Consider the following 27,211-nt stretch of genomic DNA (forward strand, 5'->3'; position numbering starts at 1 on the left):
ATTTTAGTAATTCTCACTTTGTTTTGATTCAGTTTGGCTAGGCCTGGCAACCCTAAACCAGCAACGCCAAGTTGAAGCATGTTTTCTTGATCTTTACCGGGTAAAATGTATTTAATTATATAATTCAGCGGCATTTGAAGCAATGGATTCCATTGACACCACCAAGCGGAAGCCAAGACGCACTCACGGCACACCATCCTTCATATACCGCAATAGATTTGCCTATGCCCTGTTGGCCGCCGGAACTGTGCTATTCGGAATTTGGAGGTGGGTTTTCCTTAAAATTATCTGATAAATTTGGTTTTAATGTATCGCCTCTCACAGTCTGACGCCCATTCAGCGTATTGCCAACGAAAAGCTGTGTGAGGCGGTGGCTCAAACGGAACAGGAGCGCGATCGAAAGGGACTCTTCGAGTTTGGCGCCCCGAGGACCTCGAAATTCATTGAGGAGGCCATCAAGGAAAGCGAGGAGCAGAGGAATCTATAATGGATCGCAAGACACGACGAGCGAACTTTAAAAACCTACAGCCTCGGTAATTTTAATTACATCTTGTTTATTAAGCAATAAAATGTTTGTAGTTCTCTAACCAAAGCCCTTGTTTTCCTACCATCCCAAGATCAACACGAAGCACCAAGGCATGCAATGATAACTTATCGCTATCCAACTTTTTTGCCACGCCCGAGGATGCTGGGAAGGATGCCACGTCTCCATCTGCCATTCCCTCAGAGCCTGAACCTCCGGCACCCAAAATCAAACCAATACGCGCCAGCAATGTGTTCGAAAAACCAGGACCCAAGCCCAAAAAGGCACCCAAACTCAAGGGGAGCAGTGGATCCACCACGGCTTCTGCCCGTCGAGGTCGCGGGAAGAGCAAACAGCAGCCCAGTATCAGTAACTTCCTGAAGAACGAGCAGATCTTCGCCGAGGTGACCGCCCAGCACTGTATGGCGGACAACTTCAGTCCGGATGACATTGAAATGGCGCTGGCGCTGTCCAAGTCGGAGGCTGAGAAGCAGGGACGCCTGCGCCTGAACGACGACGAGGATGCAGTAGTTGACCTCATGGATGATGAAGAGGTATCAACTGAGAAAATACGGCTCAAGCTGCAGAAGTATGGCTTTCGCACAGCAGCCAAGGAAGGTGAGTAAATAATCTGTAGTAATTTTTAAAAGAGAAAGTACTCATGTACCTTCCATCATCTCTTTACAGATTACAAATCCCTGACCGTCCTGCCTGTGGTGGCGGGAAAAGGTGGCAGGCGTTGCAAATGGGCCAATAAGTTCACTGCCCTAACCTTACGCAATCCCGAAGTGCAGCAGAAGAAACTGAAGGAGAAAGTTTCAGCACTGTTGGCTCAACAAGTGCGCACAAGGGAACCGAAGGGTAAAGACGGTCTAATGCCACCTTATACAGTGATCAGTTCGTTCCTTCAGCAACTCAGAGCTAAAAGTAAATCTCAGATTCTTCGAGAACCAAGCGAAGGTGTCATTGAAGATTTAAGTCTGTACTACGTAACCGGCTTGATTGAAGTTAGCCAAACGCCTGCAAACCATCTTCTCAAGAGCTTTGCTGCAATACAGGGCAGAGATTTATCTCCAGAGAGGGAAACCCCGAAATCCCGCCAGTTAAAGCAGCAACTTGAAGTCGTCTATGCAGAGTTGGAAAAGCATTTCGGTGATCAGCAAATGTTGGAACAACAAGTGGCTGAGGAACTAGATGAGCTGGAAAAGCTGGTGGCGGAAAACATGATCGAAGATGACTCCAAAGTGGGTGATAATGTGGATCCCGAAATATCCTCGACTAGTAGCAGCCCATCCAAGGAGCCACCAGATAAGCGAGCTAAAATGGCAATGGATGAGAAAGAAAACCTGCAACCCACAACTTCAAAAGCCAACCTAAGCATTCCCACCCAAACAACTCGCTGCACCTCCCCCGACCTTTTTGCGGAATCTGATGATGAGCTGGACACAGCAACGTCTTCTATCTCTAAAGAACCGGAAGAGGTTAGGCAGCTTTCCACGAAAGTCTACAAGAATGTCAGCATATCTGAACCATCTTCTCCAGTCAAGGAATTTGAAATCAAATCCAGCATTGAAGAAGCTAGTCAAATAACAACCTATGAAGTGTTTTCCAGTTCCGGAGATGAAGGTGAGAATACTAATTTGTAGAGAACATAAAATTTATTCTAAACAACATCATAATTTACCTCTAGTAAAGACTGTTTTCAACGCTTCACAGGAGAAGACTTCTTTTGAAGGTAAGTGATTTACTCAAGTTGTGAACAAAATTATATCCACTTTTTCATGTCCAGATAAACCTATAGATGACATCATTGACCTAACCCAAGAGTTCGAAATGTCAGACCTTAATGAACCAACCCCGAAAACAGCACTACCTGAATCTGGCTCTAGTGGGGATATACTCCTAAATTACAGTTCCCAGGAAGAAAGCTGTCCCATCTCCAAAGAGTTGTTCTTGAAGTATGCAAAGGTGGATACATTTCCTTTATGGAAAGCTGAAGATGAGGATAAAGATGATTTTTGCATTAGCTCGGAATCGGAATTGAAAAGTTCCGAGAAGTCATCATTTCATTTAGAAATCATAAACACTCCAAACGACTCTAAACGGAGTTCGAGCTTTAGTGAAATGAACTTCTCGAGGAACTCGATGCGAAGAAGCGTTAGTTTATCAACGGATCAAAGCTTTAAAAGTCCGCTGAACTGGAAAATGAACCTATCACCCGAGAAGAGGGTATCGCCTGCGGCATCTCCCTATAAGCACTCGGATGCAAGTGTGGACTTAACTCAAAACAGCGAGGACGAAAGCGATGTGGTTCTGCTCTCCGACGAGGAAATCAATTACTCCATCTGGAAGGCCAATAAAACGGCGAAGGATCTAAATGTCGACGACGACAGCTCGGACAGTTGTTTTGCTTCTCCGGTAACCAAAAAGCGAGCTATTCCACAATTCCAAACTGAAGACGATTTGGATGCCTTCCTGAAGTCATTTTCTGCGGATGGAAATAGCTCACAGAGCTCACATTCGCCCAACAAGAGTTCTCTAAGCAAGGAGCGTGCTGAGTTTGGAATACTGGATGCTGCTCCATCCCAGCCTTTTAGCCTCTCCGAACTACAGAGCCCTGTGAGAAAAGAATCCCCATCAAATGGGGATATCAACTGGGCGGAGGCTTCGTTTTTGGATGCACCGGCAAAACCCTTGGCTCGCAGAAGTAGTCACAAATTTAACGAACTACTGGCCAAGATAAGCAAGCCTGACAATAGTTCTGATGACGATTTTGATGAATTCGATCAGATGGTGTTTAAAAGCACAAAGGATGCCTCTAATGTTGCGGAGGCCAATGTCACGCCTAGTGGCCTGGATCTTTTGTTAAAGGGTGAAATCAAAACAACGACAATACCGGAGCCAAGTGCTCCAAAGCAGCAAGCACCAACTGTGCCCCAGCAGGTGGAAGTAGATGGAAATGTGTACACCGTTCGAGTTTGTCATACACCCAAGCCAGATTTCACTACCCTTTCGGAACCAGAGATCCTCCAGCAGCTTTACAACTACGGCATAAAACCACTTAAACGCAAGCAGGCCGTTAAAATGTTAGAATTTATCTACAATCAAACGCATCCTATTATGAAGACCGCAGCTGTTCAGGATTGGCCACCCAGACTAGAGCCCATTGTCCGCTCTAAATCAACTCCCGTGATGATGGAGAAACCCCACTCAAAACTAATCAAATCAACCACAGAAGTTTCCCTGACACCAACTGAGCCGAAAAAGGATTTTAAATTTAAAGATGCCTTTGGCGATGAGCTACTGCGTTTTTCACAATCCCTTCCGCCGAGTCTTTGCGATGACTTCGAGACCTTTGTCCTGCAAACGAACGTTTCCAAGAAGACTCCACAGCCGCTGGTACCGCTCCACATCGCCTGGCACAATCTTCTCTGCGCCAACCCGCAACTGCATGAGAGCGTTCTCATGTATGAACCCATCGATTTGCAGGAAGTCTATTTGTACTTAAAGCACTTGGGTCATCGGTACGATCCCAAGGATTTGAAGACATTCCTTGACCGGCGTTGCATTATCTTTCGCTATGATCTGACTGCTCCCGATAAGCAAGCGGAGCGACATGTGCGGAGGCACCCAAAGAAGCCCTCTAAGAGAAAGTAGATCGTAAATTGAGTTTTTTGCATCACCTATTATATGAACCCTTTGTAGTTATATCTTATTCCGAATGCTTTGTAATTATTATAGTACTACTAAGAATGTTCTATTGAATAAGACATTGTTATTTGGCATATTGCGATTTAAATTTATTATCTGTAAATGTATGAACTAAAAATATATATTCTATTCTTTAATATAATTTTACTAACCATGAACTCTAGAATTCAAAATTGGTTTTAAATATAATTTAAGTTTCCCACTTCCATCTCTTTATTCAAACACTGTTTTTTATAATTTTCTGGACCGAAAATTGAAGATTTATTGATGCAATTTCAGAATACAATATTGGGACACTTAATTTGACAAATACAAATGTATAGAGTTTGCACTAACTGTTGTAGAAACAAGACACTGATATGTTTTACAAAAATATAATATTGGACAACATTAAATGCAGCATCTGTAGACTACCCAAAAAGGGTATAATCCATTACATTTAAATACGGTTCGATCTTACGGCACTAAAAGACACTTGGACGGTATAATTTACTCACGAGTCTCTACATTGAAGGCACATTGTCAGATTGCGATTAATGGAATGGAAACGGCTCGAACAGAACTAGATGCTAATGAAGCTATTTGTACTGCATGCAAAATAATTATGATTGTTGGGTGCAGAAAGGTTAGTGGGGTCTTACAACGGCTATGATTAGTTTTAGGGAGATATATAAGAAGCAATTCGTAACATTGCCGGCATGTGTAAGAAGTAAATTATAAGGTGGGGTGCCCACCTCTCTGATATTTAGGAAGGTTGAATGAAAAAAGGTCAAAGATTTTGCATACTAGCATACTATTCGGTTGTTCTAAAAATATTAACTGCATTTCGAAAGGCTTTTGCTTGGAAGAAATTTCTGGGACACCCCTTAAAAAGAGATTAAGCATAGCTAATCTCGTGCTCGTACGTCTTTCCCCTTAGGTCGTCGTCGTCCGGGAGCGCATGGTGGCGCAGGCCGCACAAACGAGGTCCATAGCGCAACATGACAATGATCACGCCCACGATGAACAGGGCGACGGCGGCCACGGCGGGATAAAGAAAGTAAAGAGCCATTTCTACTTAGATGTCGCTCTCGCGCTTCTGCAGCTCCACGTATTCCTCGCGCTGGCGTTGCTGGTGCAGGGTACGACCCTCCGGGCGTGGTGGACGCTGGTGCTGCTGCTGGTGGTGATGATGCGCCGAGTGCACGGGCTCCAAGTCGTCAACGCCAATTACAACGTCGTCAGGGAACACTTGCTGGTGGGTAGTGGGCTGAAAGAAGCGAAAATTTAGTTTCAGCATGTTTCTTGATTTAGCAAATCTGGTTTCTGTAATCTGGAAGTGGTCTAAGATACCTTTAAAATATTGATATTGATATTTTATCATTTAATATTAACGTTATATGCAATTATTCCTCCCTAAACATTGTATGGTGTTGCTTGGAGAATGAACAAAAGTCATATTTTTAAATACGTAAACTGGATTCTAAAGATGAAATTGTACGGATCATCTAAGGCGGTGCAGATGCAAAAAACATACAAAATGCGTGTCAGAGATTTTTGGATATTTGTAATAGAATCAAACAATTGGCTTTATCTGCATTTTTAGGAATATTCTTAAGGACTAATAGATTCAAGTGAGACCATATAAATGCCTAATTTGTTCCTATCTTCCTTGAAATTTTTAGAAAACCCTTTTAAAGACCTAATTAGACTTGTCATAGTAAAGTGCCATAAAACCCTCGATGTATAATTACTCACATGGAAACGCTGGAAGTAGGAGGCGTCCTTCAGTTCGGTAAAGTCCAGTGGCGGCTGGTTGTGGGGCGTAGCGGACCAAATGGAAACCAACCAGCGGTTGCCCGTGTGCCTGTCCTGCCAGTACTTGCGGTGCTTGGAGCAGCAGCCCAGGACAATGTTCAGTATTATGATCGTGCCCAGGACAACCGTGCAGATGGCGATGGTCACATAAAACGGCGAGAAGTTGCCGTAGATGTGGCCGGTGAAGTAGGGATTGTTTTCGTACGCCTTGCGTTCCTCTTCGATTGTGGACATAGTCTTTTAGGGGTGTGGTACTTGAACAGCGTTCAATGCTCAAATGTCTGGAAGTAGGTGAGGAAAGAGTAACAATGAGAAAGCGGTTCAGGTTCAACCACCATGCTGCTTGCCACACTTGCACCCCGAAACCAATTGCCACCAATTCCAAAATTCCAATTTGTCACATTGGGCGTGGCGTCACCAAAGTAAACTTGACCGGAGACCTGGACTCACCTGCTTAGAGGTGGACTCCACTTACCATTTGCGCAGGTTTGGAGCTCACTGAGATTGACACAAGTCCCATTCAAGAGGTTTAACTATTTAAAGTCCCGAAGTAGATTAATTAACAGCCACTTTGCAGCTACGAAAACAACGCCCAAAGCCTGGCTCAGTGAGTTAGTGGTGGCACTTGTTGGTTGTGCCGCAGGGTTGCAAGCGATCGATAACTTTATATCGATCGCTATTGCATGAGCTACAAATAATGAAGTGCCTACTTTTGGGCGTCATTTTTTTAGTCAAAAAACATTATGTAAAACAAAATATAAAGATTACATTAGTAAATGACCTTTATTGAAAAAATTCAATTTAAACTTGAAATAAAAATCGCACTTATTTTTTTATTCAAAGATATATCAATCTCCCAAAAGCACCTGTTTTATAAAACACATTGTAATAAATATAAAATAATTTCACTCTGAAATCACACCGATCTTTTCGGAATTCTTTTTAAATGTATAGGTATCAAACATTGTGTATCCAAATTTTGTAAAGATTTATGAATTAATCAATCCCACCCTTAAAAAAGTCAAAACAAAATGTATCTACATATATTTTTGAAATTAACGCGGAAAGGAAAGAAATCAAATTTATTGCAAAAGAACGGGCATATTCAGACCCACCAAAGAAAACAAAATAAATGCCGCGCCTTCTCGCCGCTTGTAACATAAATCGTTTTTGCTTATCAACTATTACAGGTTCCGAAGCAATCCTAACTCAAAAATAATCCAGCTATTCAATAGCCGTTTTCCCCGATCACTGGTCGTAGGTCAGGAAGTTATCCAACCCGGTGAAATGGCGCGCCAGGCATCGTCCATCGTCGGTGGGCGTGCTGAAGGCGATGCACTCCTTGGCGATCTCCTGACCCAGCACCGTGTGGCACTGGACGACCCGCAACAGCTTCCTGGCGATTCCGCAGCGCCGCTGCAGTGGAGAAACCCAGATTCGGGACACGCCGCAACTAAAGTAGAAGGATTAGCTAAAGATATAACAAAAATGAAAAGGAATCCTCACCTGGCCGGGTAGCTCTCCTCACTGAAGTAATCCGTGCCGTCGACCTGGATGAATCGATGGGCCTGAGACAGGGGCTGCACCAGGCAGAAACCCACAATTTGTTGCTTCCGCACTGCCATGAAGGCCACAAAGATCTTTGGCACGATGTACGAGGAGTAGCCCAGCTCCTTGTCCACCACTCCGATGAGATCCCGAAGTCTTTCGAGCCGGGCGGCCGGAGCGCGTTCGTTAATTCGTATGATGCGACCATCGCTGGCCCACTCCGGATAAACGGCCACAATGTCCTCGTCGATCCAGCCCTTGAATCGCAGCACATGGATCGAGTTGTGGTACTCCCGATGCAGCTGTTCCTCCTCCGGTTCGTGAACGGTGTACACCAATCCGCACTGCTGACACTGCCGGGCTCCAAAAGCCTTCTGACCAGCATCGATCTGGTACTGATTGGATCCGCCAGCTGCTGATAGCAATTTCATCGAAGTATCCGGCCGTCGTCGCATCGATTTCTGGACAACGGGCTGCAGGCGCTGCGTAAATATGGGAAACAGCCTTGGCTGGACTTCCTCTGTGGCTGGAGGATCCTGTGGTGGCGGAATATCCAGCACTGGTTCCGGCAGAGCTTCCATCTGAGCAAGCTGCGCAGCCTCTTCGCTGTTTACCACCATGAACAATTCGTCCACAATCCGATTGGCCTCCTCCTTGTAATTGTCCGGATTCGCTATAAAGATCTCAAAATTCTGCTCTGTACAAATGTTGTTGCTAATGAGGAACTCCAGTAAGATTTGCTGCTGCTCCACGATTTCAGGATCATCGGTTTGATATGGCAAACGATTACGAAATTCAGCGAAGGGATCAATTTCTGCAACTGTCTCTTCTGGCGCATACTCAATTATATCCGGCAGAGGCTCCGTTTCCATGGGTGTGTCCTCCGCCTCCATGGGCGTGATCTCCGCCAGCGGTTTCGATTCAATTATCTCGTCTACTACCGTGTCGTCCAAGTTCTTCAGAATCGCATCCACGGTGGCTTGCTCAGCTGAAAATATCGTTGCAGACCTTACACGCACTTGTCGTGGCTTTCGGCGTGGAGTTTGGACCAGGGCGATCTTGCCCTGGCTGACGCTGGCCCGGATGTTGTCCGTGATCCTTACCTCCATGCAGGTGCTGCTCCGTCTGCCCGATTTGAAGAACTTGCGCTTGCTGAGATCCGCTTGCTCGGCGGGCGGCGAATTGTGGACCGGCTCGTGTCGGATTATCGGTATGATGGGCTCCAATTCTATGACGGGATCGTCGATGAACACCTTCTCCTCATCCTCACTAAGGTCGGAGAAGTCGGCGGAAGTTTCTTGCCACATGTTCGCTGGCATGTTATTGTTGTTGTTGTTGGCATCGTCGGCTTCAATTACACTTAATGGTTTGGCCATCTTAATTGGATCCCTGGCACTGCGCAGGATCTGGTGGACTTCCTCAACCTTGGCGCGCTCCTCTCGCTTGGTGGTGATTAGGTTCTTCAGCCGTTCGTTGCTTAGGGAGCTGAGAATGTTGTCCAAGTCGGTGTGCGGCAGTCGGGTTGACAGTACGTGGGGCTTGCGAATTTTGTGCCGGACTCCCTTATTGATACCCAGGACTGGGCGGGAGTTTGGCGAGACTTTTGTCGGTCGACGGAGAAAAGTCGTAGGTGTGTATCGCCTACCTTTTGACTTTGTAGCAGATGCTCCACTGTGGGAATAAAAGGCCAAGGTGGGAATGCTGCTACTCGGCGACATCTTGCGCATCTTGCTTTGTGGGGATCCAGAATCGGACTCCGTTGAAGAAACAGCCAAGTTGGATAAGGTATCCAGGCGCTCTCGCTTTAGGGGCTTGTAATTGGCTGCTTCTTCATCGGAAGCGGGCACTTCAACTGGGATCCTACTGTTTGCTGGACTACTCGCTGGGTCCTCAACAATCTCTGAACTGGACAGTTCAATTGTTGATTTAGTTCGTTTAAGACTGTTCTCTAGATTCTCTGTTGAGGCCTTAATAATCGCCACTTTGTCTTTTAAAGTGGGCATTTTAACTGGGGATTTTGTTCTTCTGGTGCTGATTCTTGGTTTCACTGTTGAGGTTTCACTAACTTCTATTTTAATAGGACTTTTTGAATTCCTATCACTGCTTTCCAAGGCCTCTGTTTTGGCTTTTACAATAGGTACTTTGCTATCTGCTTCTTTTAGTGTTGTGTTTCTCTCCATTTTCGTTGTGCTGATATTGCTGTATTCATTCTTCCTTGAGGCTTTACTTATTGGAGCTTTTTCGTCATCCGAATCGGATCCTGTGCTCGGAGATTTCCTGCGTTTAGAGCTGCTTTCCAGGCTAATCCTTTTGGGTTTGATGGTATGTACTTGGGCAGTGGTCTTTAAGTTGAGACTGTGCCTTCCCCTTGGTGTCCCCACATCAGCTTTCGTATATTGTCGCTTCATTAACATATCTGCCACCTTGCTTAGTCTCTTTTGGAAAGTTTCTGGTGAAGAGTCTTCCTGATTCTTCTGCGCACTGGAGGTACGTGGACTGCGTCTGCAGCTGGTCTTGATTTCCTGCATGGGTTTGGCCTTGCCCCGTGGGGATGGAGATCCCATGGATGAGGAGGTGGGCGAAGACATCGACGAGTCCGCTCGCTTGGCTCGCATCTTGGGTGTGCGGGGGCTGCTGTGGCGACTGTTGCTGCTGCTGTTGCTATTCAGCCGCATGGTGGAGGTGAACAACTGGGGCAACTGCTCCGCCGTGGCAGCCGCGACGACCCCGCTGCGGGTTTTTTTGTTCTCCTTGTTGGTTTCCGGGCTGCTGTTGGCACTGCCACTCGCTGCCTTAGTTCCCTCGCCAAAGAGACTCCTCCGTTGCATATTGGCCGCCACATGGGGCTTCAGCGGCAAGATACCCAGACTGTCTACGTCCTCATCCTCATCGTCGTCATTGATCTTTCGCAGCCTGGAGATCGGACTGCCGAACAGTTGCCGCTTGCGCTCAGAGAGGCGTGGGGTGGGCATGCGCGTGGACCGCGTAGAGCCTCCACTACCTGTCGGCGTCTCCATGATCGCTCGTAAATCTTTTATTTCGCATTAACTTTGTCCAAATTGAGACTCCTTCGCGCTTTTTTGTGGCTGCCCAGTGTTGGGAGTGCCCGCACCGATCGCAGGCACTTGCCAACACTCTTCGGGGTAACCAGTTGTTCGGCGATCATAGGACGGTCACCCTAATTCGATATGTTAAACCTCAATATATTTTTTAAGTATAAGCTTTTCTTTAAAAAGTAAAAAAAATATAAAATGCATGTTTTGAATTAGGTCTACAAAAATGGATTTACTTGTTTTTAAGATCATTATAGGAAACAATATGGAAAACCCGAGGATAGGTTTATTTAGATAAAAATATTTAAGTTAGCCATGACTTTTAATGGATCATATTATTTATTTTTGATGTAAGCCCATGACATAGTTTTGTTTAAATAATTAAAAGAAAAACATCTTGAGCTGTACCTCATAAAAGTAGTTTATTGTAACCACTTCATAAACAAATAAATAAGAAATATTTTACATAAATAATGTAAACGTGATGTTAACATTTTGGATTAGTTAACAGAATTAGTGTGACCCCTCTGCAGTAGTTGGTATTTCGGAAGACGACACCTGAGGTCACACTCTCCAGGCGTCACACGGTCATACTGCGACACCGGAGCCAACCGATTTGGAAAATTCTGCCGGAACACCTGGGAAATAAAAGTAAAAAGCTGAGCTGTGCGTTTTTGTTTTAATTTGCAGCCCCCGCAGACCAGGTAAGTCCGCCCCACATTATCCGTACCGCAATTGAAAGCCACGCCAACGAAAGCAACGAGAACCGTGAGAAAATGTGAACTCTAGCCGCCGCCATCTTTTTTTTGTGTATGCGTTAGGGCCCAGAATGCCAACGCCAATAAAGAAAATCAAGATAAAACGGAATTTATAGAGATTACTGGTAATCGCGCTCCTTGTCCTGCTGCCTGAATGTTCCCCATAATGCCCGTAATAGCTTAAACCAAACAAAAAACAAAAACACATTGCCCTGTCTTCTCTGTCTTCCCTTGAGGTATCGCGTTCAGTCCGCCGCCGTCGTCGCTCAACCGCGATACATACATACCATACATTTCCGACGCAGCCGCCGCCGCCGCGTTGATAGCCACTTTTCCGGGATTCCCCCACCCAGAGTGATAGAAACGATATAACCGTGGACGACCACGCTGCGGAACCCGCTGCCGCCATGCCCGGAGCCGGCACGTTCAAGTTGTTCATCGGGAATCTCGACGAGAAGACGCAAGCCACCGAATTGCGGGCTCTCTTCGAGAAGTACGGTACCGTCGTCGAGTGCGACGTGGTGAAGAACTATGGCTTCGTCCACATGGAGACGGAGCAGCAGGGTCGCGATGCCATACAGAATCTGAACGGTTATACGCTGAACGAGTTCGCCATCAAGGTGGAGGCGGCCAAGAGCCGGCGGGCGCCCAATACACCGACCACGAAAATCTTCGTGGGAAATCTAACGGACAAGACGCGGGCGCCGGAGGTGCGGGAATTGTTTCAGAAATACGGCACCGTCGTCGAGTGCGACATTGTGCGCAACTATGGTTTCGTCCATCTGGACTGTGTCGGTGATGTGCAGGACGCCATCAAGGAGCTGAACGGTCGCGTTGTCGACGGCCAGCCGCTCAAGGTCCAAGTGTCAACCAGTCGGGTACGACCCAAGCCGGGCATGGGCGATCCGGAGCAGTGCTATCGGTGCGGAAGATCCGGGCATTGGTCGAAAGAGTGTCCGCGACTGTACGGCAGCGCCGGAGGCGGACGCGAGCCGCCCTCACCGCTCAGCGCTGGCGGCTACAGAGATCGCATGTACGGTCGTGACCCGTATCCGCCGCCACCACCGCCGCCGCCGTTCCTGCGTGACCGCATCATGGATGGCTTTAGGGTAAATTCAGCATCCATTTGCCCCCCCGATCAAATCATCCATATTTCATTCAAGTCAAGTGCTTGTTGCGCAGCCACTAATGTAACTATGGTTTTCCTTTTCGCAGGACTATGACTACTATGACCGCCGCTTCGAGGACTCACGCGATCTCTACGAGCGTCGCTATCAGACCTCGCGCATGCGCGACTTCCCGCCGCCGCCCATCTCGCGCCGCGAACCCATGCCTCTGCCGCCGCCCCTGAGCGGCAGCCTGCGCTCCTGCAGCGTCTCGCGCGGATACGACACCATGTTCAGCCGCCGCTCGCCGCCTCCGCCGCGCAGCAGCAACGGAATGAGTCGCTACGGGTAGGTGCCACGTCGCTTTGTGTGAAAAACCATGACAAAGCATTTAAGTCTATTACCAAGCGTAAATATGTGATATTTAGACCCTACTTATAGTCTTCCCTCAAAATACAGAGTATCTTGATGCTGTTGTCTTAGTAAAAGCTTAATTTAAAGAGGTTGCAAGTAAGAGCATAATTAATACACGTTTAGGAACTTCTTAATATACATTGAACTATTTTTAATTGCAAAATTGCAATTCTATTTTAAATTACAATCGCCTGGTAACCTTTGACTATTTGAAAATTGGGCCCTAGAAGGTTTCATAACCTTTTCTATGTTTCACCTCGTGCCAAGTCAGTTTCTAATGTGTTTTTCTTTCCTTCTACCCAGCTCGCCCACTCCTCACGGCTACGAGGACTTCAGTCGCGACGCATTTGATGAACGCATGATATCGTCTCGCGGAATACGTGGTCCCTCGCCTCCGGGTCGCCGATACGCGCCCTACTGAGATGAGTTTTACTATCACGGCAGCAGCTGAGTGGCGGTTGCACTACCCATGCCCCTGCCCATGTCTATGTCCCTTCCCCTGGCGCACTCTCTGTATCACACAACCAGCAACCAAAGGACGGCGGGTGGGGACTGCTGGCTGCTTTTCTGGTCGCCAGCGGCTCACTACCATCAACAACACCAACAACACATGCTGATGCCGACGACATTTTCACAATTGTGGCTGCCGCCTTGGTAAACCACGCGTATTTTACTAAGCCTAAACTAACCATAACTCGTATACTTAAAAAAAGGAGATGGAAGTACTTTTCGGAGCATCCTCCTTGTATGCAAATCATGCCTAAAAGACTAGACAACGACGTGCTCCCCTCCCTACATAAATCCACAGAGATTCGAGTACCAATAAAAAGCATAAGCAGTCGAAAATATGCAAAAATAAAAATGTATTTTAAAGCTAGTTTAAGGGGCAGTATTGCAACGTTGTGTCTTAGAACTATAATCGTTCCATCCGTTACGCGTGGGATAAGGAGTGGTGGCTGCCGTGGATGGGCTCTTCGGGTGAGTGTTCGTCCTGTTTGCCGCCATTGTTCTTGTTTAGTTCTTGCAGTTCCCCGGGTGAGGCCTTCTCGAAAGTTGGAGGGATTAGTAATCGACTGGGAAAGATAACGAAGTTTGTTTAATTCTGGGGAACCCCCAATAAAGGAAGTGGTTATCTTGACTCACTTGCTGCACTGCAACCAAAACATCGAAACGATCATCATGAACGAGGTAATGCCAAAGGTCCAGACTGTGCCCAGCCGGGTGTAGATGGATCCCACGAAAAGAGGACCAAGGACACGGGACAAACACCCTGATCCGGTCAGTAAGCCCATCCAGACGCCTTGCGGCCGAGGTCCCAGAACCTTTGAGAATATCGTCTGGATGAGAGTAACCCCAATGGGATATCCCACCGAGGTAAGGGCAAATCCAATGATGAACTGCGTCAAAGTTAGAGCCGGCAGTTCGCCACACCACGGTTGTGTCGCAGACGGGCAGCCCAAAAAGAGTGGATCGTCTTTGGTCAGATTTAAACTTTCATTAAAGGGCTGCGCCAGCTTGGGCGGATCCGGACCCCAGGGCACGAAGAGCACGCGCCCCAAAAACATCAGTGAGAATCCGCCCCAGATGAGCACATAACGTTCGGCCAGGAGCTTGCACATGGGTCCAATTAAAACGAACGTGACCAGGGAGACAATGGCTGCGGTGGTCATCATAATGCCCATGTACCAGAGGGCCTCGTTGTCGCTCCAAGCAAACATATCCATGGTCAGGGATGTGCCCAATCTGTGTGGCGAGAAAGAAAGTCATTCGAGTTCGGGAACTGCTAATTATCAACAAAACTCACGTCTCCAGTAAAACAAAGTTGAAGACCAGAACAAAGAAGGCGACGATCAAAGTCCAAGCGGAGAAGTAGTTGGGCTTAATGCCTTTCCAAGTCTCTCGTTCCGATGTGCCGCCCTGCATCACCATCACTTCGCGAGCAGCGATTTTGTGCTCCTAAAATGAAGTCCATATGTAAATCAATTCTCTTCTCAACTGGGCTGCTTTGTGCTATACCTCAAAAATCCCAGGAAGGAACATTATGAAGTTTCCAATGCTCATCAGCACATTGATCCATCCGGATGCCGTGTACATGTTGAAGTGCATCATACCTCCCAGCCAAACGTGCCCCTTATCGCCCAGCGGAGTGACGGCTGCCTGAAGAGTCGGTCCAATGATGAAGCCCAGGACCTGAGCCAGTGACACCATCGAAACTGCATGAGTGCGTTCGCTGATTCGCGTGGCGGCCGACAAGTATGACCGGCACAGGGCAATGTTGGCCGAGCTTACGCCGATGAGGAATCGCGAGGAGAGCATCCAGTACTTGACATTATCAGGACGCAGTTCCAGCGAGGAGTATATTCCACTGGCCAGGGTGAACAGAGCCAGCGAAATGAGCAGAGGAAGGCGAATCTTGCCCAGCTTGTTGCCCCACCAGCCGAAGATGGGGCTGAAGATCATCTGTCCTAGCGGATTGGCGGCCACAATGAGACCCATGAACTCCTTGCCCGCTGTGGGATCTAGCTGAAGAGAGATTGGCTTGAAAAGCAGGGGAATCAAATGGCTGTGTTCAAACCCACCTTGTTGAGGTAGGGCCAAATGCCTGTGAGAATGATGCTGAAGCCCAGCGCCATCAGGAACATGGTGAAATAGATGATACGGACCGAAAGCCAGCGCTGTTTATATTTCTCCAGCGTCTCCAGGCCATCGTCCACGTCCTCCGGAAGTCTTTTGGTTTCAAAGCGAGCGGAAATTCGGCGGGCAAATTCCATGATTGGTTTGCTTTTTTTGAGTTGGTGGGTGGATTAGAGTGTAATGGAAGTCTGTTGGGTTTTACCGCCACTGAGTCATTCTGTATCTGTGTTCGAATAAGATTTTTGGACTTTTGTAAGAGAAAGTGTCAGTTTTTAGACATTAGGTGCTCTTTGTTTCATGTAAGCATTAAAGTTTAATTTAACACATGAGATATGCGGTTCCTGATTTATTAAACTTAAAAAAAAATTAAATAAATACTTAATCTATCTAAAGACAATATTAAAAAGGTATACATTTAAACAACTTACTTTGGTTAACGAATAGTTTAGTTTTGAAGTTCTGATAAGGTTGGAATGTTTAGTAACTCCTACGTTAATTTCAAACTCTTATTATTAATTTTTAATAATGAACATGAAAGGACGTTAACTTCGGCAGCCGAAGCAGTTATAATTATAAAATTTAAAAGTACAACAAATTATATTCCCAATAGTATAAGATTACATGTTAAAAAACACCGAAGCTATAATTTGTTTCATATTATTTTCCCACCATTTTTTCGATCGTTACTATGGCAGTTAAATGATATAGTCGTCCGATTTTGATCAAATTAAATTCGAAATTCAGAACTTATTAAAAAATGTTATTTCCAAGCGTAGGAGGTTATTTGTTAAAAACACCGAAGCTATAATTTTATAATTCGAAACTCAAAACTAATTAAAAAATGTTATTCCCAACCTTAGGAGGTTATATGGTAAGAAACACCAAAGATATAATTTTTTTTCCGATTACTCCTATGGGAGCTATCAGATATAGTTGTCCGATCCAGCTGGCTCCGACTTATATACTACCTGCAAAAGATATAAAACTTTTGGGAAAGTTTCAGCCCGATAGCTTTAAAACTGAGAGACCAGTTTGCGTGGAAACGGACGGACAGACGGACATGGCTAGATCGACTCGTCTAGTCATGCTGATCAAGAATATATATACTTTCTGGGGTCGGAAACGTCTTCTTCACTGCGTTGCAAACTTCTGACTGAAATCATTATACACTCTGGAAGAATATAATAAATCTCTTGAAGCTGCATTACTCAAGTAAATAGTATTATGGTATGAAAATTTCAACAATATTCAAATGTTTGATTGTTTTTTATGAGTAATCTTTAACAACAATTTTCAAATGTTTGATTATTCTTTATGAGTAATCTATATTGAAGGGTATTGCCCAAAACGATCCATAAGAAACCTTGAATATTAAGTGGATTATCAACCAGCCGTTGCGTTATTATCCTCCGAAATACCGAAGATATGGGAAACAGTTGGTTGAACTTATCACAGTAATTGCTGAAGCCAAAGGCAATCGGTGCCCAAATAGCTTTCCGTTGCCATGTGAGAGTGTTTGTGTGTTTTTAGTAAAAGTCACTATCACTGTGAGTTCGCCTTTGTTTTTGTTTATATGGCTTGATAAGGTGGAGCAGAACCCGTCAGTTTATTACATTTTATTTATCTGAAAGATAGAGAGGGGAGTAGACCACTTGAATGTGGTAATATATTCCAAACAAATTTAAACTAAACTAAGCCATTAAAACTCAACAAGTGTTTTTGATAATGCAACACGTTCAGTGATTAGCCATACCAATCAGTACAGACTTTTCTACTTCCTAGTTTCTCAATGGAAAGTCACGGCTTCGTAAATCAATTTCAGATTGAATATGTTTCCAATTGATGCACTAGGTTGTTGTTTGTGGAGAGCCAGATTCTCGTTCTGGTTCTCCAAACACGCATACACACATCTCATGAATACTAGATATAAAGTAGCGACCGTTGATCTCGGGCAGCTCTATTTCTGCTCGTTTGAAAACCCACTTTGTATTGGCACTCTTTGATTTCTAATTAGTTTGGCTTTTGTATAATAATTTGGCCCGCGCACGACAATTTACTTGTTTGTTTTTAGCACGTTCATTAAATAATAAATAAAACAAAGGTATACTCTTTGTTTTTTTATTGGCTCTAGGTTGTTGTTACTCTCTCACTCTCCCGATTTTTGTAATATTTAACCACTCACAGCACATAAAAACGCATTTTCTTTGGTTCCTCCGCTCCCAATGGCGATATATTATATCTGTCTACGCAGTTCGGTGAGAAGAAAAAGTAACCCCCCACCGCGGATCCTCTCTTTTTACTTTATAATCCCTTTTGTGGGGCTTCGAGCGGGTAATGCACCTTTTAACAGTTGGGTTCACCTCTCGCAACTACCTGTTGCAGCGGAGCACAGCAAAAACATCCACAATTGGGGAATGGTTGCGGCAGAATGCGACGCTTGTTGCCAACAAATCGGCTGAAACCCAGAGCGGAACCTATAGAAAGAGAACCTCATGAAAGTCCCCGCTCGAAAGTATGTTACTTATGTATGTTCAAATCTGTCGGATACCGGCTGTAACAGATTTGTGCTCGACTATGAGTCGAAACATCAAGATTCAGGTAGTAATTTAGCTAGGTTCAATGAAATATTGGAATATCTTCATCGCATATGTCCTGCGTATTATGATTTTAAGGCAATGCGGTCATCGTCCTACTAAAAGTATATGAAAACGTACTGGAATTTAACCAACGTTTATCTCACCATGAAGACGAAATAACAATCCTTAGGCTTTCCAACATATTTTATCTATAAAGAGGAATATATACATTAAGAATAATCGGTATAACTGAAGACTATACAATATTCCTACCCTTATATCCCATTATATTATCTTTGGTATATGTATATAACGAAATCATTGTAGTGAACTCCTACAACTATAAGTGTCCAGAAGTTTCGACAAAATTTTTTTTTCAAAAAACGGCTGATAACTACATCCCCTTTATATTAGATTTCCAATTTCATGACTCTTTTTGGATAGCTGCTACTGCAGAACATTATAAATTGCAAATTTATTTTGTGAGTGCCCAAAATTCTTAAAAATATACAACAAAATATGAGAGTAAAAATAGGACATATTAAATTGGATTACGAATTAGTTGAGGGATTACCTCTACAGATTGCCCCTGGCCTGCTGCAAACGCATGAGTCGCCGCTGTCTTAACCAGGGCAGCAGGAGACCCCCTCGCTGGACAGGAAGTGGAGCTCGAGGTGCGGGTTCCATTGGAGCAGCAAGAGTCACAGCTTCCGGAATGATCTCATTGCGCCGCATATCTCGGAAGGTTGAACCTGGCCTTCGGGCCACACGCTCCTCATCTCTCTCTCTCTCATCCTTTTCCTCGGGCAATGCCTCGTTCCTAATGTTCAGGCTAAAGACATCCCCACTGCGGGGATCGGACGAAAGATGGCTCACTGTATCCTGGAGCACCCTGGGAATCCGCTCCACCACCTGTAGGGCATCGCGGAGGGGCCGAATCTCTCGCTCCGGTTCCCTGCGCATCTGCTCTTTTGGGGCTTTGCTCTTGGTAATCTTACGGGAGAATGGACTCTTCTTGTTTTTCCGAGACAGTTTGTCCCTCTTCAGGGGAGCGGGACGATTCAGACGCGGAGCAGCCTGCTCCAGGAACCACGGTTCCCGACGAGCCGGCTCCTCCAAAGACGTCTGGCGCTTGAAAGGCGATGGCTTAGACTCCCGCAGCTGCTTTTGGGCCCTGGTGCCTAAGGGCGAGGGACGCACCAAAGAGCCGGCGAAGTCATTGAACCACTCCAGGTGATCGACGGACCTCTTGTGCCTGATCACCTCCTGCTCCGATGCCTTGGAAACAGTATCCAGGGCATTGGCGGTGGACTGATTGGCAGACTTCTTGGAGGGCTTGTAGATGGTTATATTAGAACGACGATTTCGAGGAGCCTGACCCGAAGCGGAGGCACTCCTGGCCACTAGATCCCGCTTCTGCTCGAACTGCTGGGCGTTGCGCACGAAACGATTGCTACTCGGCCCCTGGATGACTATTTCGAAGGGCAGATTCAGCGTCTTGGCATTCATCTGCATGGTGCGGATGCACTCAGTGTCGGAGTTGTCATCGTTGCACTCGCAAAGGCACTCCTCCCCGCAGTAGAAACCCAAACAGCCGCAGTGCTCGCACAGAGCCTTGCAATTCTTTTCGAACTTCGACTCCGTGAGGGGATTCACCCTGGGCGTCGCCTTCGTGGAGGTGGCCACCGTCGATGGGGATTTGGTGGTCGTGGTGGGAACAGCACTCGCCTGCAGATGGATTACCGCTAGAAGAAGTATCACAGTATAGCCAAAGTGGCCGCTCTTCTGTATATCTCTGCTCATCATTGTGGGTGCTCCAGTTCAAACTGTCTGGTCAATTGCGATGCACAACCGATTTTATAACGCTGACCAGGTGAAATCGTAGATGTTCGTGACTGACAGTTGATTCTAGATTTCAGTTCGCTGGAATTTATGCTGACTTCGTGTGATCTTGAGACATTTCCCAACTGGGTTCTCCAATTGGGTACTACATATGTGCCGAATTTTTTTTGGCACACTTTGGCGTGCCAAGGCCGAATTCCCGCACTTGAACTTGGCCCCGTACACACAAATCTTTGTTTACAGCGTTTATTACAAAAGAAACAAAATAACGAGAAACCAGCGAAGTCATTAGCGGCGCTTGCCCTTTCCCTTCTTGCCGCCGCCGCCACCACCGCCGGATCCGGAGGCACTGGACTGTGGCTGCGACTGTTGGTGGTACGACTCGCCGGGTTTGTTCTGGCGCGTCTTCAGCAGCGGTATCTTGCTGGCGATGTGCAGCATTATGGACTCCCGGGAGGGGAAATCGTTGTTGAAGAGCGTGCCATCGGCATTTCGCAGCTGGACGCGCACACGGCCACGGACCTGCAGCTCGCTGCTCTTCTCGCGGCAGTACTTCATGTTCTCCATGAGGAACTGCAGGTTGGACACGGACAGCACGTCGCGGATCTCTATGTAGGTGGGGTTGTCCACGCAGTTCTCCTTGGGCAGCCGGCGGCCCTCCTGGCGAGTCCGTTTGCTGTTAATGTAGGCGGGATAAATGCAGATCCACCTGTGACAACAATAACAATAGGGACATGTGAGGGCGGACTTTGTTTTGTTAGATTTTGTCTAGTTTCTACCGCTCCATCTCGTTGTGCTTTATGCTCGGGTTCCAGTTTTGTCTCATGGGTGCTGCTGCTGCCATTTTTGCCGAATTTTTGTTCTAAGTCTATTAGAAATTCGAATAAATTTATAAAAAAGTAAGCGAGAAAGCTATTTTCCACGCAGGCAAAATAGGGATGGCAATGGAGGAAAACTTATAATCGATATCGTTAGGGAAATCGAATAGTTGGTTGTGGCATTTTTTCTGGCTACTTTTATAAAACTCTGTAAAAAGAGAATAAAAATCAAAAATATTTTCATTTTATAAATCTAAACACATTAACATGTTATAAATCGAAGATAAAAGCATCATTCTGCGAAGTCAAATCTTTGTTTTTATAACCTTAAAATTCATTATAAAACTACATTCCTAAAACATTAATTCAATTTGTTAAAAAAAAATTTACGAAAGTTAAGTCATAAAAGAAAGTTCTAAAAAACAAACCATGGAATGGTCAAATATATATTGCATGGTCAATTCCGCTCCTAAAGGCTTGCAATTCGATAAAATATTTGTAAAATAAGTCCTTTCCAAAAGAATTTTTATGGACTTTGGCTTGAGAACAGATTTCTATAGCAGGCCGAAATAACTGTATTTTTGGCCATTTCCCGCCAACTCGACTTGGCTAGATTTCTCGTCCCTGGTAGAGTCGATACTTTGACAAAAAGCACCCTGCCTATCGATGTCGATATCGATTCGAGCTCATCTCCAATACGCAGACCGCGGAAGAACTTCAATAACAGTCTGTTTTTGGGCTTTTGGTGGTGTTGTATTTGCTTTGATTTGTGCGGACTACGCGAATATCCAGTTGGAGCGACGACGAGCGGCCCACGAACGATTCTAGTCACGCGTGTTGAGCGGAGCCCAGCGGTAAACAAAAAGCACGCCCCACTTCGCACACCCCCCGCAATCAAAACAACAAAAGCACACACGCAAGGCCACGGCGGAGCGACAGCAACAACAAGAACAAGAACAACGACAACAATGGAGGAGCTGAACAGCATTTTGCAAAAGACCAAAGATAAATCAACGCAGAAGGAACAGGATGAGGTACTTATCCCACGGCCTAATCCTTCCGGACCCCCGAACTTTGACATTTGAAAGTGGCACCCCCGAAAGACACTAACTAACCAGCTCTCTCGGCCTTCTTTTCGTCTCCTTCTTCTTCCCGTTTCACCCACAACAAAACCCACTCCATTTTTGGGGTTTATTTACATGTGGCCCACGCACATGACGACGACCGATGGCTAAACCTTATCCAGATTCTGCTGCAGCCCTTCACATACATACAACAGATTCCTGGCAAACAATTCCGCTCCGAGTTGGCCTTGGCCTTCAATCACTGGTTGCTCATACCGGGCGAAAAGTTGGCGCAGATCGGGGACATTGTGCAGATGCTGCACAATTCCAGTTTGCTGTGAGTATATCATTTATATATAGTATACAACTGCGGTCAGATTAATAGCCCTAATGTGCCAATGTATCAGCATGTATTTTACAAACATTGTCGATTTTCAACTGTTTCTTTGTGTACTAAAAAATGGGGAACTTAAAATAGATGTATATATGTTTTTGACCAATTTATTGTTAGTTCAAATAATTATCTAAGGGCATACAATGGTTATAAGAAACATGTTTATAATTCTCAGTCGAAAGTTAGGACAAAAGATTTCCCGGTTCACTAAACACCTTAAAATTTCAAAAACTTATAATATTTGTCTAGTATAAACAGGAAAGTTTCACATAATCAACCTTATACTTTCTAGATAAGATTTGCACTTTAAAATATCTTTTTTTTTAAACCTACTTAACTTAAAATGTCATTAAGAAACCGTACAAAATCGCAGTGCTAATTTTATGACCGTACTTAAATACCTGTCGATACTGCACGTCAACTAATCATGTGTAGCGCGCTTTAATTTTAAGTTTTGACCCTTGCCTTCCTTCGTTTTTCTCGATTTTCTGCTCTGTATTGTTTGGTTTTGTTTACCTCTTGTTTGTACCCCAAAAAACCCCACCCGTTTGACCCCTCGCCCTCTTTAACCCCATCCTCCAGCATGCTTAATCTTTCTTCACACTTGCACAGCCTGTATTTGTATACATTTAGTGTATTTGCTTTGTTTAGATGGATTCCAGTTAAATGTCTAATCGAGTGTGAAGTTCTTAGAGGAAGTGATAAAGGGAGCCTCTTCTCGCCCGAAAAATACGTACCTATATCTAGAAATGCCAGCCATATGCCCACACGAGCAGTTCTTATCATCATCGGCAGTTCATTTCCATATCGCGCATATGTTTCAAAAAACTTTTGTATTATCATTTGGTCGGTGACTCACTGCTATCCCCCAAATTAGAATTGGCTATATTGAGTAATGTTCTCGCACGATTGTCGGCTATTTGAACAGAGCGCTGTGCGCTGGCCTCAAATCAATTTCCCAATTTCATCATGAGCCCGCAGGTTTTTCTGTTTACAATTGAATTTCTTTGCATTTCATTGTCGAATCCGAAATTGCATAAATTATTTAGATTTTTCTCCAGGCGCCCAGGGGCAAAAATGCGAGAGAACAGATGAAAGAGCTGGCCTGACAACGAAATGCCGCAATTAAACTTTGAACTCGACCAATTGAAGTGTCTGTGGCTTTTCAATTAAAGACCGTAAACTGAGTTGAAGTGGCCAGGGTTTTTCGCCTATCTTCGAACAGCAGCTAAGAAAGTATCCATGTCGTTTTCGGGCTAATCCCGTCGTGCCTCCGGCCACCTGTCGCCGCCCATTCAAAGGCAAACACCCAGAAATGGCCTTAATTCTGCTTAAAATCCCCAGCATTGTTCCTTGGCAGCATTCTCATTCTCAGTCTCATTCCCCCAAGTGGCCGCCTCTATATGTTCTTGGTCTTTTTTCCTTTTAAGTAATGCATTTTCATATTGGCAAAAACTTAGTTTTACAACGATGCCAGCAGTTACAGCAGTCAGTGCCCAAGTACCCCGACCCTCGTCCGTCCGTCATTCATGCACTTATGCCCATTGTCAGTTAGTCAGGCCGTCGCCAGTCGACAGGCATTGTCACAACTCTTGCCACGCAGCACGCCCACTATTCTCCTCATTTTCCCCCATCACCATCCAACCTCCTGTACCCACCATCCTTTCCATATCCCAGCCCCTTTGTGCGTTGTCGCTTCAACGCCCACGCCTTCATGCCATACCATGCCATACCATCCAATCCCGTCCCTTCCCATCCCATCCATATTCCCTACCAATGGCTTTGCCAGCTTTGGCGGAGCGCAAACATTTTTTAATTACGCAAATGTTGAGCTGCCCAGCTCGTTTTACCCGCCGGGCACCATAGTTATTGAAGCGATGGCGGCCTTAAAGCGAGGCTTAAATTTACACATCTATTATGGGGCCACCGTATGTTCATAAATATGTATGTTTAGCCTGACAAGAGGGGGGAACAACACCTATTGGGGGAGTGGGTGGTGGACACGTGACGAGCTCTCCTCACTTGGTACACGCTCGAGTTGTGAAATTCTATTTAAAAACCCATACTTTCTTAACCAGTACGTGTTCATGGCATTAATGGATATGAAAGAACATCTGCTGATAAGTAAATTATCGTATTTCGAGGAGAAACAAAATGCCAACTGTATGAGCCGTATGGAATATTTCATTTAATTATAATTCCACAACCTGTAATTTCATCGTTGAGAATTTTCGCGAATTATATGATCTTTTTTATCGAAAACTTAAACAATTGAATATAATAAACAAATATATTTTTAACATCTACACATAATACTTACAAATATAATTTTTAGGGCACATTTTGTGATCTTTAGATCAAAATTGTTTTAGAGATTTGACTAAAAATGTAGTTAATTTTAAGGTTGACTAGACGTAACTGCCTTGTACACAATTAATCAACTCACGGCTATTATAAACATGTGTGTTCTTGATACTAACTTACAGCATTGATGATATTGAAGACAATTCGATCCTTCGCAGAGGTGTGCCCGTGGCGCATTCCATATACGGCGTGGCCAGCACCATAAATGCGGCCAACTATGCACTGTTCCTGGCGCTGGAGAAGGTGCAGCAGCTGGAACACCCAGAGGTACGGACGAAACCCGAGCTTCGATTGGATTGGAATATCAAGTAATCTTCGTTTCTTGCAGGCCACCAAGGTGTACACGGAACAGCTGCTGGAGCTGCACCGTGGACAGGGCATGGAGATCTACTGGCGCGACAGCTTCACATGTCCCTCGGAGTCCGATTACAAGCTGATGACTGTGCGCAAGACAGGCGGCCTCTTTATGCTGGCCATCCGCCTGATGCAGTTGTTCAGCTCCAACAAAGAGGACTACTCCAAGCTGACGGCTATTTTGGGCCTGTACTTCCAGATACGAGACGATTACTGCAATCTGAGTCTGAAGGAGGTGAGTGAATGGGAAGGGGTGATGTATGCAAAAATCAGTTAATAATGAATGATATTTATCTGTGCAGTACACGGAGAACAAGAGCTTTGCCGAGGATTTGACAGAGGGCAAGTTCGGCTTCCCAGTAATCCATGCGGTTCGCACCCAGAAGCAGGATAAACAGGTTTTACGTAAGTCCATCGTCTTGACCTCACCCAAAGGCTTTCCACTCATCAAGCCGGGGGCTTATGCTTATATCCACAGACATATTACGCCAGCGCACGCACGACATTGAGGTCAAGAAGTACTGCATCACCTTGCTGGAAAAGCTGGGCAGCTTTCAGTACACACGCAAGGTTCTGGAGACACTCGACGCGGAGGCGCGGGCGGAGGTTAGTTAGTTCCTTGGAAGGCACTTTAGATACTTACAAATAGCCATAAAATATAACAAAAGGGCCGTTTTCTCGTTCGCATTTTAAATGATGATAGGCTTATACCTAGAAAGCATATGAAAAATTTGTGTTTAAGACCTAGTCTTAATTTAAAATGCGGACAAGAAAACTGCCCTTAATCAAGTGGGAAAATCCCAAAAAATCCGAATTACTAAAAATGTTAGCTTATTATCCGGATATCAGTACAATCATTAATTCTGATAAACAATACAAATCAACTTACGTTTCCAATTGGTCCTAACTTCGACTTTATAAATAGTTCATTTAAGACTCTAAGGTCAGCACAATAACCAATACTGAAAAGCAATAAATGAATTGGAACATTAGAACTAGTTTTTAAATTGGACCTAGTTTAACTACAGTTTACTTAAATAATTTAGTGTTTGAATGAGTTTAATTTTCAGAATAATCCTACCAGTCCCAACTAAAAATAACTTATAATCTCTCATCCCATATTTTATGCTGGGATGAGTTTGGCTTTCGTAATGATCCAACCAGTCCCAACCAAAAAGACATTCATTCCTAACTAATAACCCTTGTCCCACACAGGTGACTCGTCTGGGCTGCAATCCCTACATGGACCGGCTCCTCAACAAGCTGCTGTCGTGGAAGACGAGCGATAGCGCCAGCATCACGCAGTCGAACCAGATCAATCACAACAACGTCCCGCGCGGCAGCCCCAACCAGAACACGCTCAATTGCAATTAGCAGCCAAAGAGGCAAAAGAGGGAGCAGTCGTGAATTGCGAACGGCAGAGCCTCTTTTGCCGCCAATCCGAGACAGCAGCACGCCAGCAGAGAGCCCACGCCCGCCTGCCTCAGTGCGCCCCTGTTGCGTTTCCTGCAGAAGCTGAAGATATTCTGAGATTTAGAGATTTATGTTCCCCTTGGCCAACCGGAAAACCCACAGAGAACCCATTATTTTAAACCAAAACTTGAGCGATGAGAAAAAGAATGGATGGAAATGGATTGTAATGGAATGAAGAAAAAGAGGAAAGCACAGGGATGGAAAACAAAACCAACAGCAGCCTTACAGAAAATTGTTAAGCCAAAAGTAAATTGATATAAGCCAAGCTTATCAGTGAGCTAGCGAAGAGCCATAGCACAGCTTTCCAAGAATTTGTTTTTGTTTAATTTTAATTTAGTTTCGGTTTAAAGTTACTTAGATAGTTATGGGGCCACGACGGCAGTCGGCGGCTCGATTAGTTTCCTTCCTTTTGCCCAGCGAATGGGGTCACGCAAAAATCTCGCAGAGCATTAACTTAATTATAGGATATGCAATTTTTTAGCTCTTGTATTTCTAAGTGTATTTCGTATTCATAACTCGATTCTGCAAGCAATTTTTCGATTTCTAAGTGTCATTTTTAAATCTAACTCACTCGGAACTCAATGTGCACTTCCTTTATCGACGTTGTTCCACTTTTAATTGTTATACAAAGGCAATTCGTATACATATATGTACTATTAACGACAAATTGTTAACGTTTTATGCAACAACTACAAAACCAACACAAAGGAAAACCACTATATATTGAAATAATGATAATGATGCACTGCACAGCAGATTTTTGCACATTGCACCACCTAAAA

At 45.0% G+C, this 27,211-nt stretch overlaps 10 protein-coding genes across 17 annotated transcripts; 4 read left to right on the forward strand and 6 right to left on the reverse strand.

The window, feature by feature from the left end:
* Positions 1-47: 47 nt before the first annotated feature.
* Positions 48-518, forward strand: LOC119553277. The gene is made up of 2 exons (XM_037863570.1): positions 48-267; positions 325-518. The coding sequence occupies exons 1-2, from the start codon at positions 143-145 to the stop codon at positions 485-487; spliced, it is 288 nt and encodes a 95-aa protein (XP_037719498.1). The 5' UTR covers positions 48-142; the 3' UTR covers positions 488-518.
* Positions 393-4,416, forward strand: LOC119553275 (structure-specific endonuclease subunit SLX4). 2 transcript variants are annotated; one of them, XM_037863566.1, is made up of 5 exons: positions 393-533; positions 618-1,141; positions 1,211-2,149; positions 2,214-2,258; positions 2,313-4,416. In XM_037863566.1, exons 1-5 carry the CDS (start codon positions 487-489, stop codon positions 4,178-4,180), a joined length of 3,423 nt encoding a protein of 1,140 aa, XP_037719494.1. In that variant the 5' UTR covers positions 393-486; the 3' UTR covers positions 4,181-4,416. The 2 variants fall into 2 exon arrangements, with proteins under 2 accessions (XP_037719494.1, XP_037719495.1); XM_037863567.1 differs by having other exon boundaries at positions 2,219-2,258; positions 2,313-2,454.
* A 45-nt stretch (positions 4,417-4,461) lies between these two features.
* On the reverse strand, positions 4,462-5,319 carry LOC119553278. The gene has a single exon (XM_037863571.1). The coding sequence runs from the start codon at positions 5,283-5,285 to the stop codon at positions 5,112-5,114; it is 174 nt and encodes a 57-aa protein (XP_037719499.1). The 5' UTR covers positions 5,286-5,319; the 3' UTR covers positions 4,462-5,111.
* On the reverse strand, positions 5,257-6,643 carry LOC119553276. Its single transcript, XM_037863569.1, has 3 exons — positions 6,507-6,643; positions 5,972-6,312; positions 5,257-5,483 (listed from the first exon to the last, which is right to left on the reverse strand). Exons 2-3 carry the CDS (start codon positions 6,263-6,265, stop codon positions 5,292-5,294), a joined length of 486 nt encoding a protein of 161 aa, XP_037719497.1. The 5' UTR covers positions 6,266-6,312; positions 6,507-6,643; the 3' UTR covers positions 5,257-5,291.
* Positions 6,644-7,073: 430 nt separating this feature from the next.
* LOC119553833 (N-acetyltransferase eco) lies at positions 7,074-10,695 on the reverse strand. The gene is made up of 2 exons (XM_037864467.1): positions 7,538-10,695; positions 7,074-7,484 (listed from the first exon to the last, which is right to left on the reverse strand). The coding sequence occupies exons 1-2, from the start codon at positions 10,594-10,596 to the stop codon at positions 7,280-7,282; spliced, it is 3,264 nt and encodes a 1,087-aa protein (XP_037720395.1). The 5' UTR covers positions 10,597-10,695; the 3' UTR covers positions 7,074-7,279.
* A 486-nt stretch (positions 10,696-11,181) lies between these two features.
* Positions 11,182-13,772, forward strand: LOC119553432 (RNA-binding protein lark). 2 transcript variants are annotated; one of them, XM_037863820.1, is made up of 4 exons: positions 11,182-11,336; positions 11,627-12,499; positions 12,606-12,844; positions 13,214-13,772. In XM_037863820.1, exons 2-4 carry the CDS (start codon positions 11,798-11,800, stop codon positions 13,329-13,331), a joined length of 1,059 nt encoding a protein of 352 aa, XP_037719748.1. In that variant the 5' UTR covers positions 11,182-11,336; positions 11,627-11,797; the 3' UTR covers positions 13,332-13,772. The 2 variants fall into 2 exon arrangements, with proteins under 2 accessions (XP_037719748.1, XP_037719749.1); XM_037863821.1 differs by having other exon boundaries at positions 11,200-11,336; positions 11,640-12,499.
* Positions 13,757-17,965, reverse strand: LOC119553431 (major facilitator superfamily domain-containing protein 8). 5 transcript variants are annotated; one of them, XM_037863817.1, is made up of 7 exons: positions 17,885-17,934; positions 16,908-17,168; positions 15,490-15,767; positions 14,927-15,433; positions 14,715-14,866; positions 14,054-14,653; positions 13,757-13,983 (listed from the first exon to the last, which is right to left on the reverse strand). In XM_037863817.1, the coding sequence occupies exons 3-7, from the start codon at positions 15,679-15,681 to the stop codon at positions 13,842-13,844; spliced, it is 1,593 nt and encodes a 530-aa protein (XP_037719745.1). In that variant the 5' UTR covers positions 15,682-15,767; positions 16,908-17,168; positions 17,885-17,934; the 3' UTR covers positions 13,757-13,841. The 5 variants fall into 5 exon arrangements, with proteins under 5 accessions (XP_037719745.1, XP_037719743.1, XP_037719746.1 ...); XM_037863815.1 differs by lacking the exon at positions 16,908-17,168 and having other exon boundaries at positions 17,885-17,965; XM_037863818.1 differs by lacking the exon at positions 16,908-17,168 and having other exon boundaries at positions 17,918-17,954.
* A 596-nt stretch (positions 17,966-18,561) lies between these two features.
* Positions 18,562-20,062, reverse strand: LOC119555010. The gene has a single exon (XM_037866153.1). It carries the CDS (start codon positions 19,924-19,926, stop codon positions 18,697-18,699), a length of 1,230 nt encoding a protein of 409 aa, XP_037722081.1. The 5' UTR covers positions 19,927-20,062; the 3' UTR covers positions 18,562-18,696.
* Positions 20,063-20,194: 132 nt separating this feature from the next.
* Positions 20,195-20,913, reverse strand: LOC119555011 (signal recognition particle 19 kDa protein). Its single transcript, XM_037866154.1, has 2 exons — positions 20,742-20,913; positions 20,195-20,671 (listed from the first exon to the last, which is right to left on the reverse strand). The coding sequence occupies exons 1-2, from the start codon at positions 20,804-20,806 to the stop codon at positions 20,251-20,253; spliced, it is 486 nt and encodes a 161-aa protein (XP_037722082.1). The 5' UTR covers positions 20,807-20,913; the 3' UTR covers positions 20,195-20,250.
* Positions 20,914-21,466: 553 nt separating this feature from the next.
* Positions 21,467-26,728, forward strand: LOC119553039 (geranylgeranyl pyrophosphate synthase). 2 transcript variants are annotated; one of them, XM_037863103.1, is made up of 7 exons: positions 21,467-21,814; positions 22,027-22,181; positions 24,761-24,869; positions 24,931-25,191; positions 25,259-25,361; positions 25,435-25,562; positions 26,172-26,728. In XM_037863103.1, exons 1-7 carry the CDS (start codon positions 21,749-21,751, stop codon positions 26,328-26,330), a joined length of 981 nt encoding a protein of 326 aa, XP_037719031.1. In that variant the 5' UTR covers positions 21,467-21,748; the 3' UTR covers positions 26,331-26,728. The 2 variants fall into 2 exon arrangements, with proteins under 2 accessions (XP_037719031.1, XP_037719030.1); XM_037863102.1 differs by having other exon boundaries at positions 21,468-21,814; positions 24,725-24,869.
* The last annotated feature ends 483 nt before the right edge of the window (positions 26,729-27,211 follow it).

Source organism: Drosophila subpulchrella, chromosome 3L, assembly GCF_014743375.2.
Source record: "Drosophila subpulchrella strain 33 F10 #4 breed RU33 chromosome 3L, RU_Dsub_v1.1 Primary Assembly, whole genome shotgun sequence".
NCBI lineage: Eukaryota > Metazoa > Arthropoda > Insecta > Diptera > Drosophilidae > Drosophila > Drosophila subpulchrella.

Bases quoted from the DNA above. Each gene is read 5' to 3' on its own strand.
- LOC119553277 (XM_037863570.1), top strand. From the start codon at position 143: ATGGATTCCATTGACACCACCAAGCGGAAGCCAAGACGCACTCACGGC. The intron at 268-324 runs GTGGGTTTTCCT...CGCCTCTCACAG, and splicing joins GTGCTATTCGGAATTTGGAG to TCTGACGCCCATTCAGCGTA.
- LOC119553275 (XM_037863566.1), top strand. From the start codon at position 487: ATGGATCGCAAGACACGACGAGCGAACTTTAAAAACCTACAGCCTCG. The intron at 1,142-1,210 runs GTGAGTAAATAA...ATCTCTTTACAG, and splicing joins TCGCACAGCAGCCAAGGAAG to ATTACAAATCCCTGACCGTC. The intron at 2,259-2,312 runs GTAAGTGATTTA...TTTCATGTCCAG, and splicing joins GGAGAAGACTTCTTTTGAAG to ATAAACCTATAGATGACATC.
- LOC119553278 (XM_037863571.1), bottom strand. From the start codon at position 5,285: ATGGCTCTTTACTTTCTTTATCCCGCCGTGGCCGCCGTCGCCCTGTTC.
- LOC119553276 (XM_037863569.1), bottom strand. From the start codon at position 6,265: ATGTCCACAATCGAAGAGGAACGCAAGGCGTACGAAAACAATCCCTAC. The intron at 5,484-5,971 runs GTGAGTAATTAT...CGCTTCTTTCAG, and splicing joins CCTACTTCCAGCGTTTCCAT to CCCACTACCCACCAGCAAGT.
- LOC119553833 (XM_037864467.1), bottom strand. From the start codon at position 10,596: ATGGAGACGCCGACAGGTAGTGGAGGCTCTACGCGGTCCACGCGCATG. The intron at 7,485-7,537 runs GTGAGGATTCCT...CTTCTACTTTAG, and splicing joins GAGGAGAGCTACCCGGCCAG to TTGCGGCGTGTCCCGAATCT.
- LOC119553432 (XM_037863820.1), top strand. From the start codon at position 11,798: ATGCCCGGAGCCGGCACGTTCAAGTTGTTCATCGGGAATCTCGACGAG. The intron at 12,500-12,605 runs GTAAATTCAGCA...TCCTTTTCGCAG, and splicing joins GCATCATGGATGGCTTTAGG to GACTATGACTACTATGACCG. The intron at 12,845-13,213 runs GTAGGTGCCACG...CCTTCTACCCAG, and splicing joins AACGGAATGAGTCGCTACGG to CTCGCCCACTCCTCACGGCT.
- LOC119553431 (XM_037863815.1), bottom strand. From the start codon at position 15,681: ATGGAATTTGCCCGCCGAATTTCCGCTCGCTTTGAAACCAAAAGACTT. The intron at 14,867-14,926 runs GTATAGCACAAA...ACTTCATTTTAG, and splicing joins TCCTTCCTGGGATTTTTGAG to GAGCACAAAATCGCTGCTCG. The intron at 14,654-14,714 runs GTGAGTTTTGTT...CTCGCCACACAG, and splicing joins AACTTTGTTTTACTGGAGAC to ATTGGGCACATCCCTGACCA.
- LOC119555010 (XM_037866153.1), bottom strand. From the start codon at position 19,926: ATGATGAGCAGAGATATACAGAAGAGCGGCCACTTTGGCTATACTGTG.
- LOC119555011 (XM_037866154.1), bottom strand. From the start codon at position 20,806: ATGGCAGCAGCAGCACCCATGAGACAAAACTGGAACCCGAGCATAAAG. The intron at 20,672-20,741 runs GTAGAAACTAGA...TTGTTGTCACAG, and splicing joins AAGCACAACGAGATGGAGCG to GTGGATCTGCATTTATCCCG.
- LOC119553039 (XM_037863102.1), top strand. From the start codon at position 21,749: ATGGAGGAGCTGAACAGCATTTTGCAAAAGACCAAAGATAAATCAACG. The intron at 22,182-24,724 runs GTGAGTATATCA...ACTAACTTACAG, and splicing joins CTGCACAATTCCAGTTTGCT to CATTGATGATATTGAAGACA. The intron at 25,563-26,171 runs GTTAGTTAGTTC...TGTCCCACACAG, and splicing joins ACGCGGAGGCGCGGGCGGAG to GTGACTCGTCTGGGCTGCAA.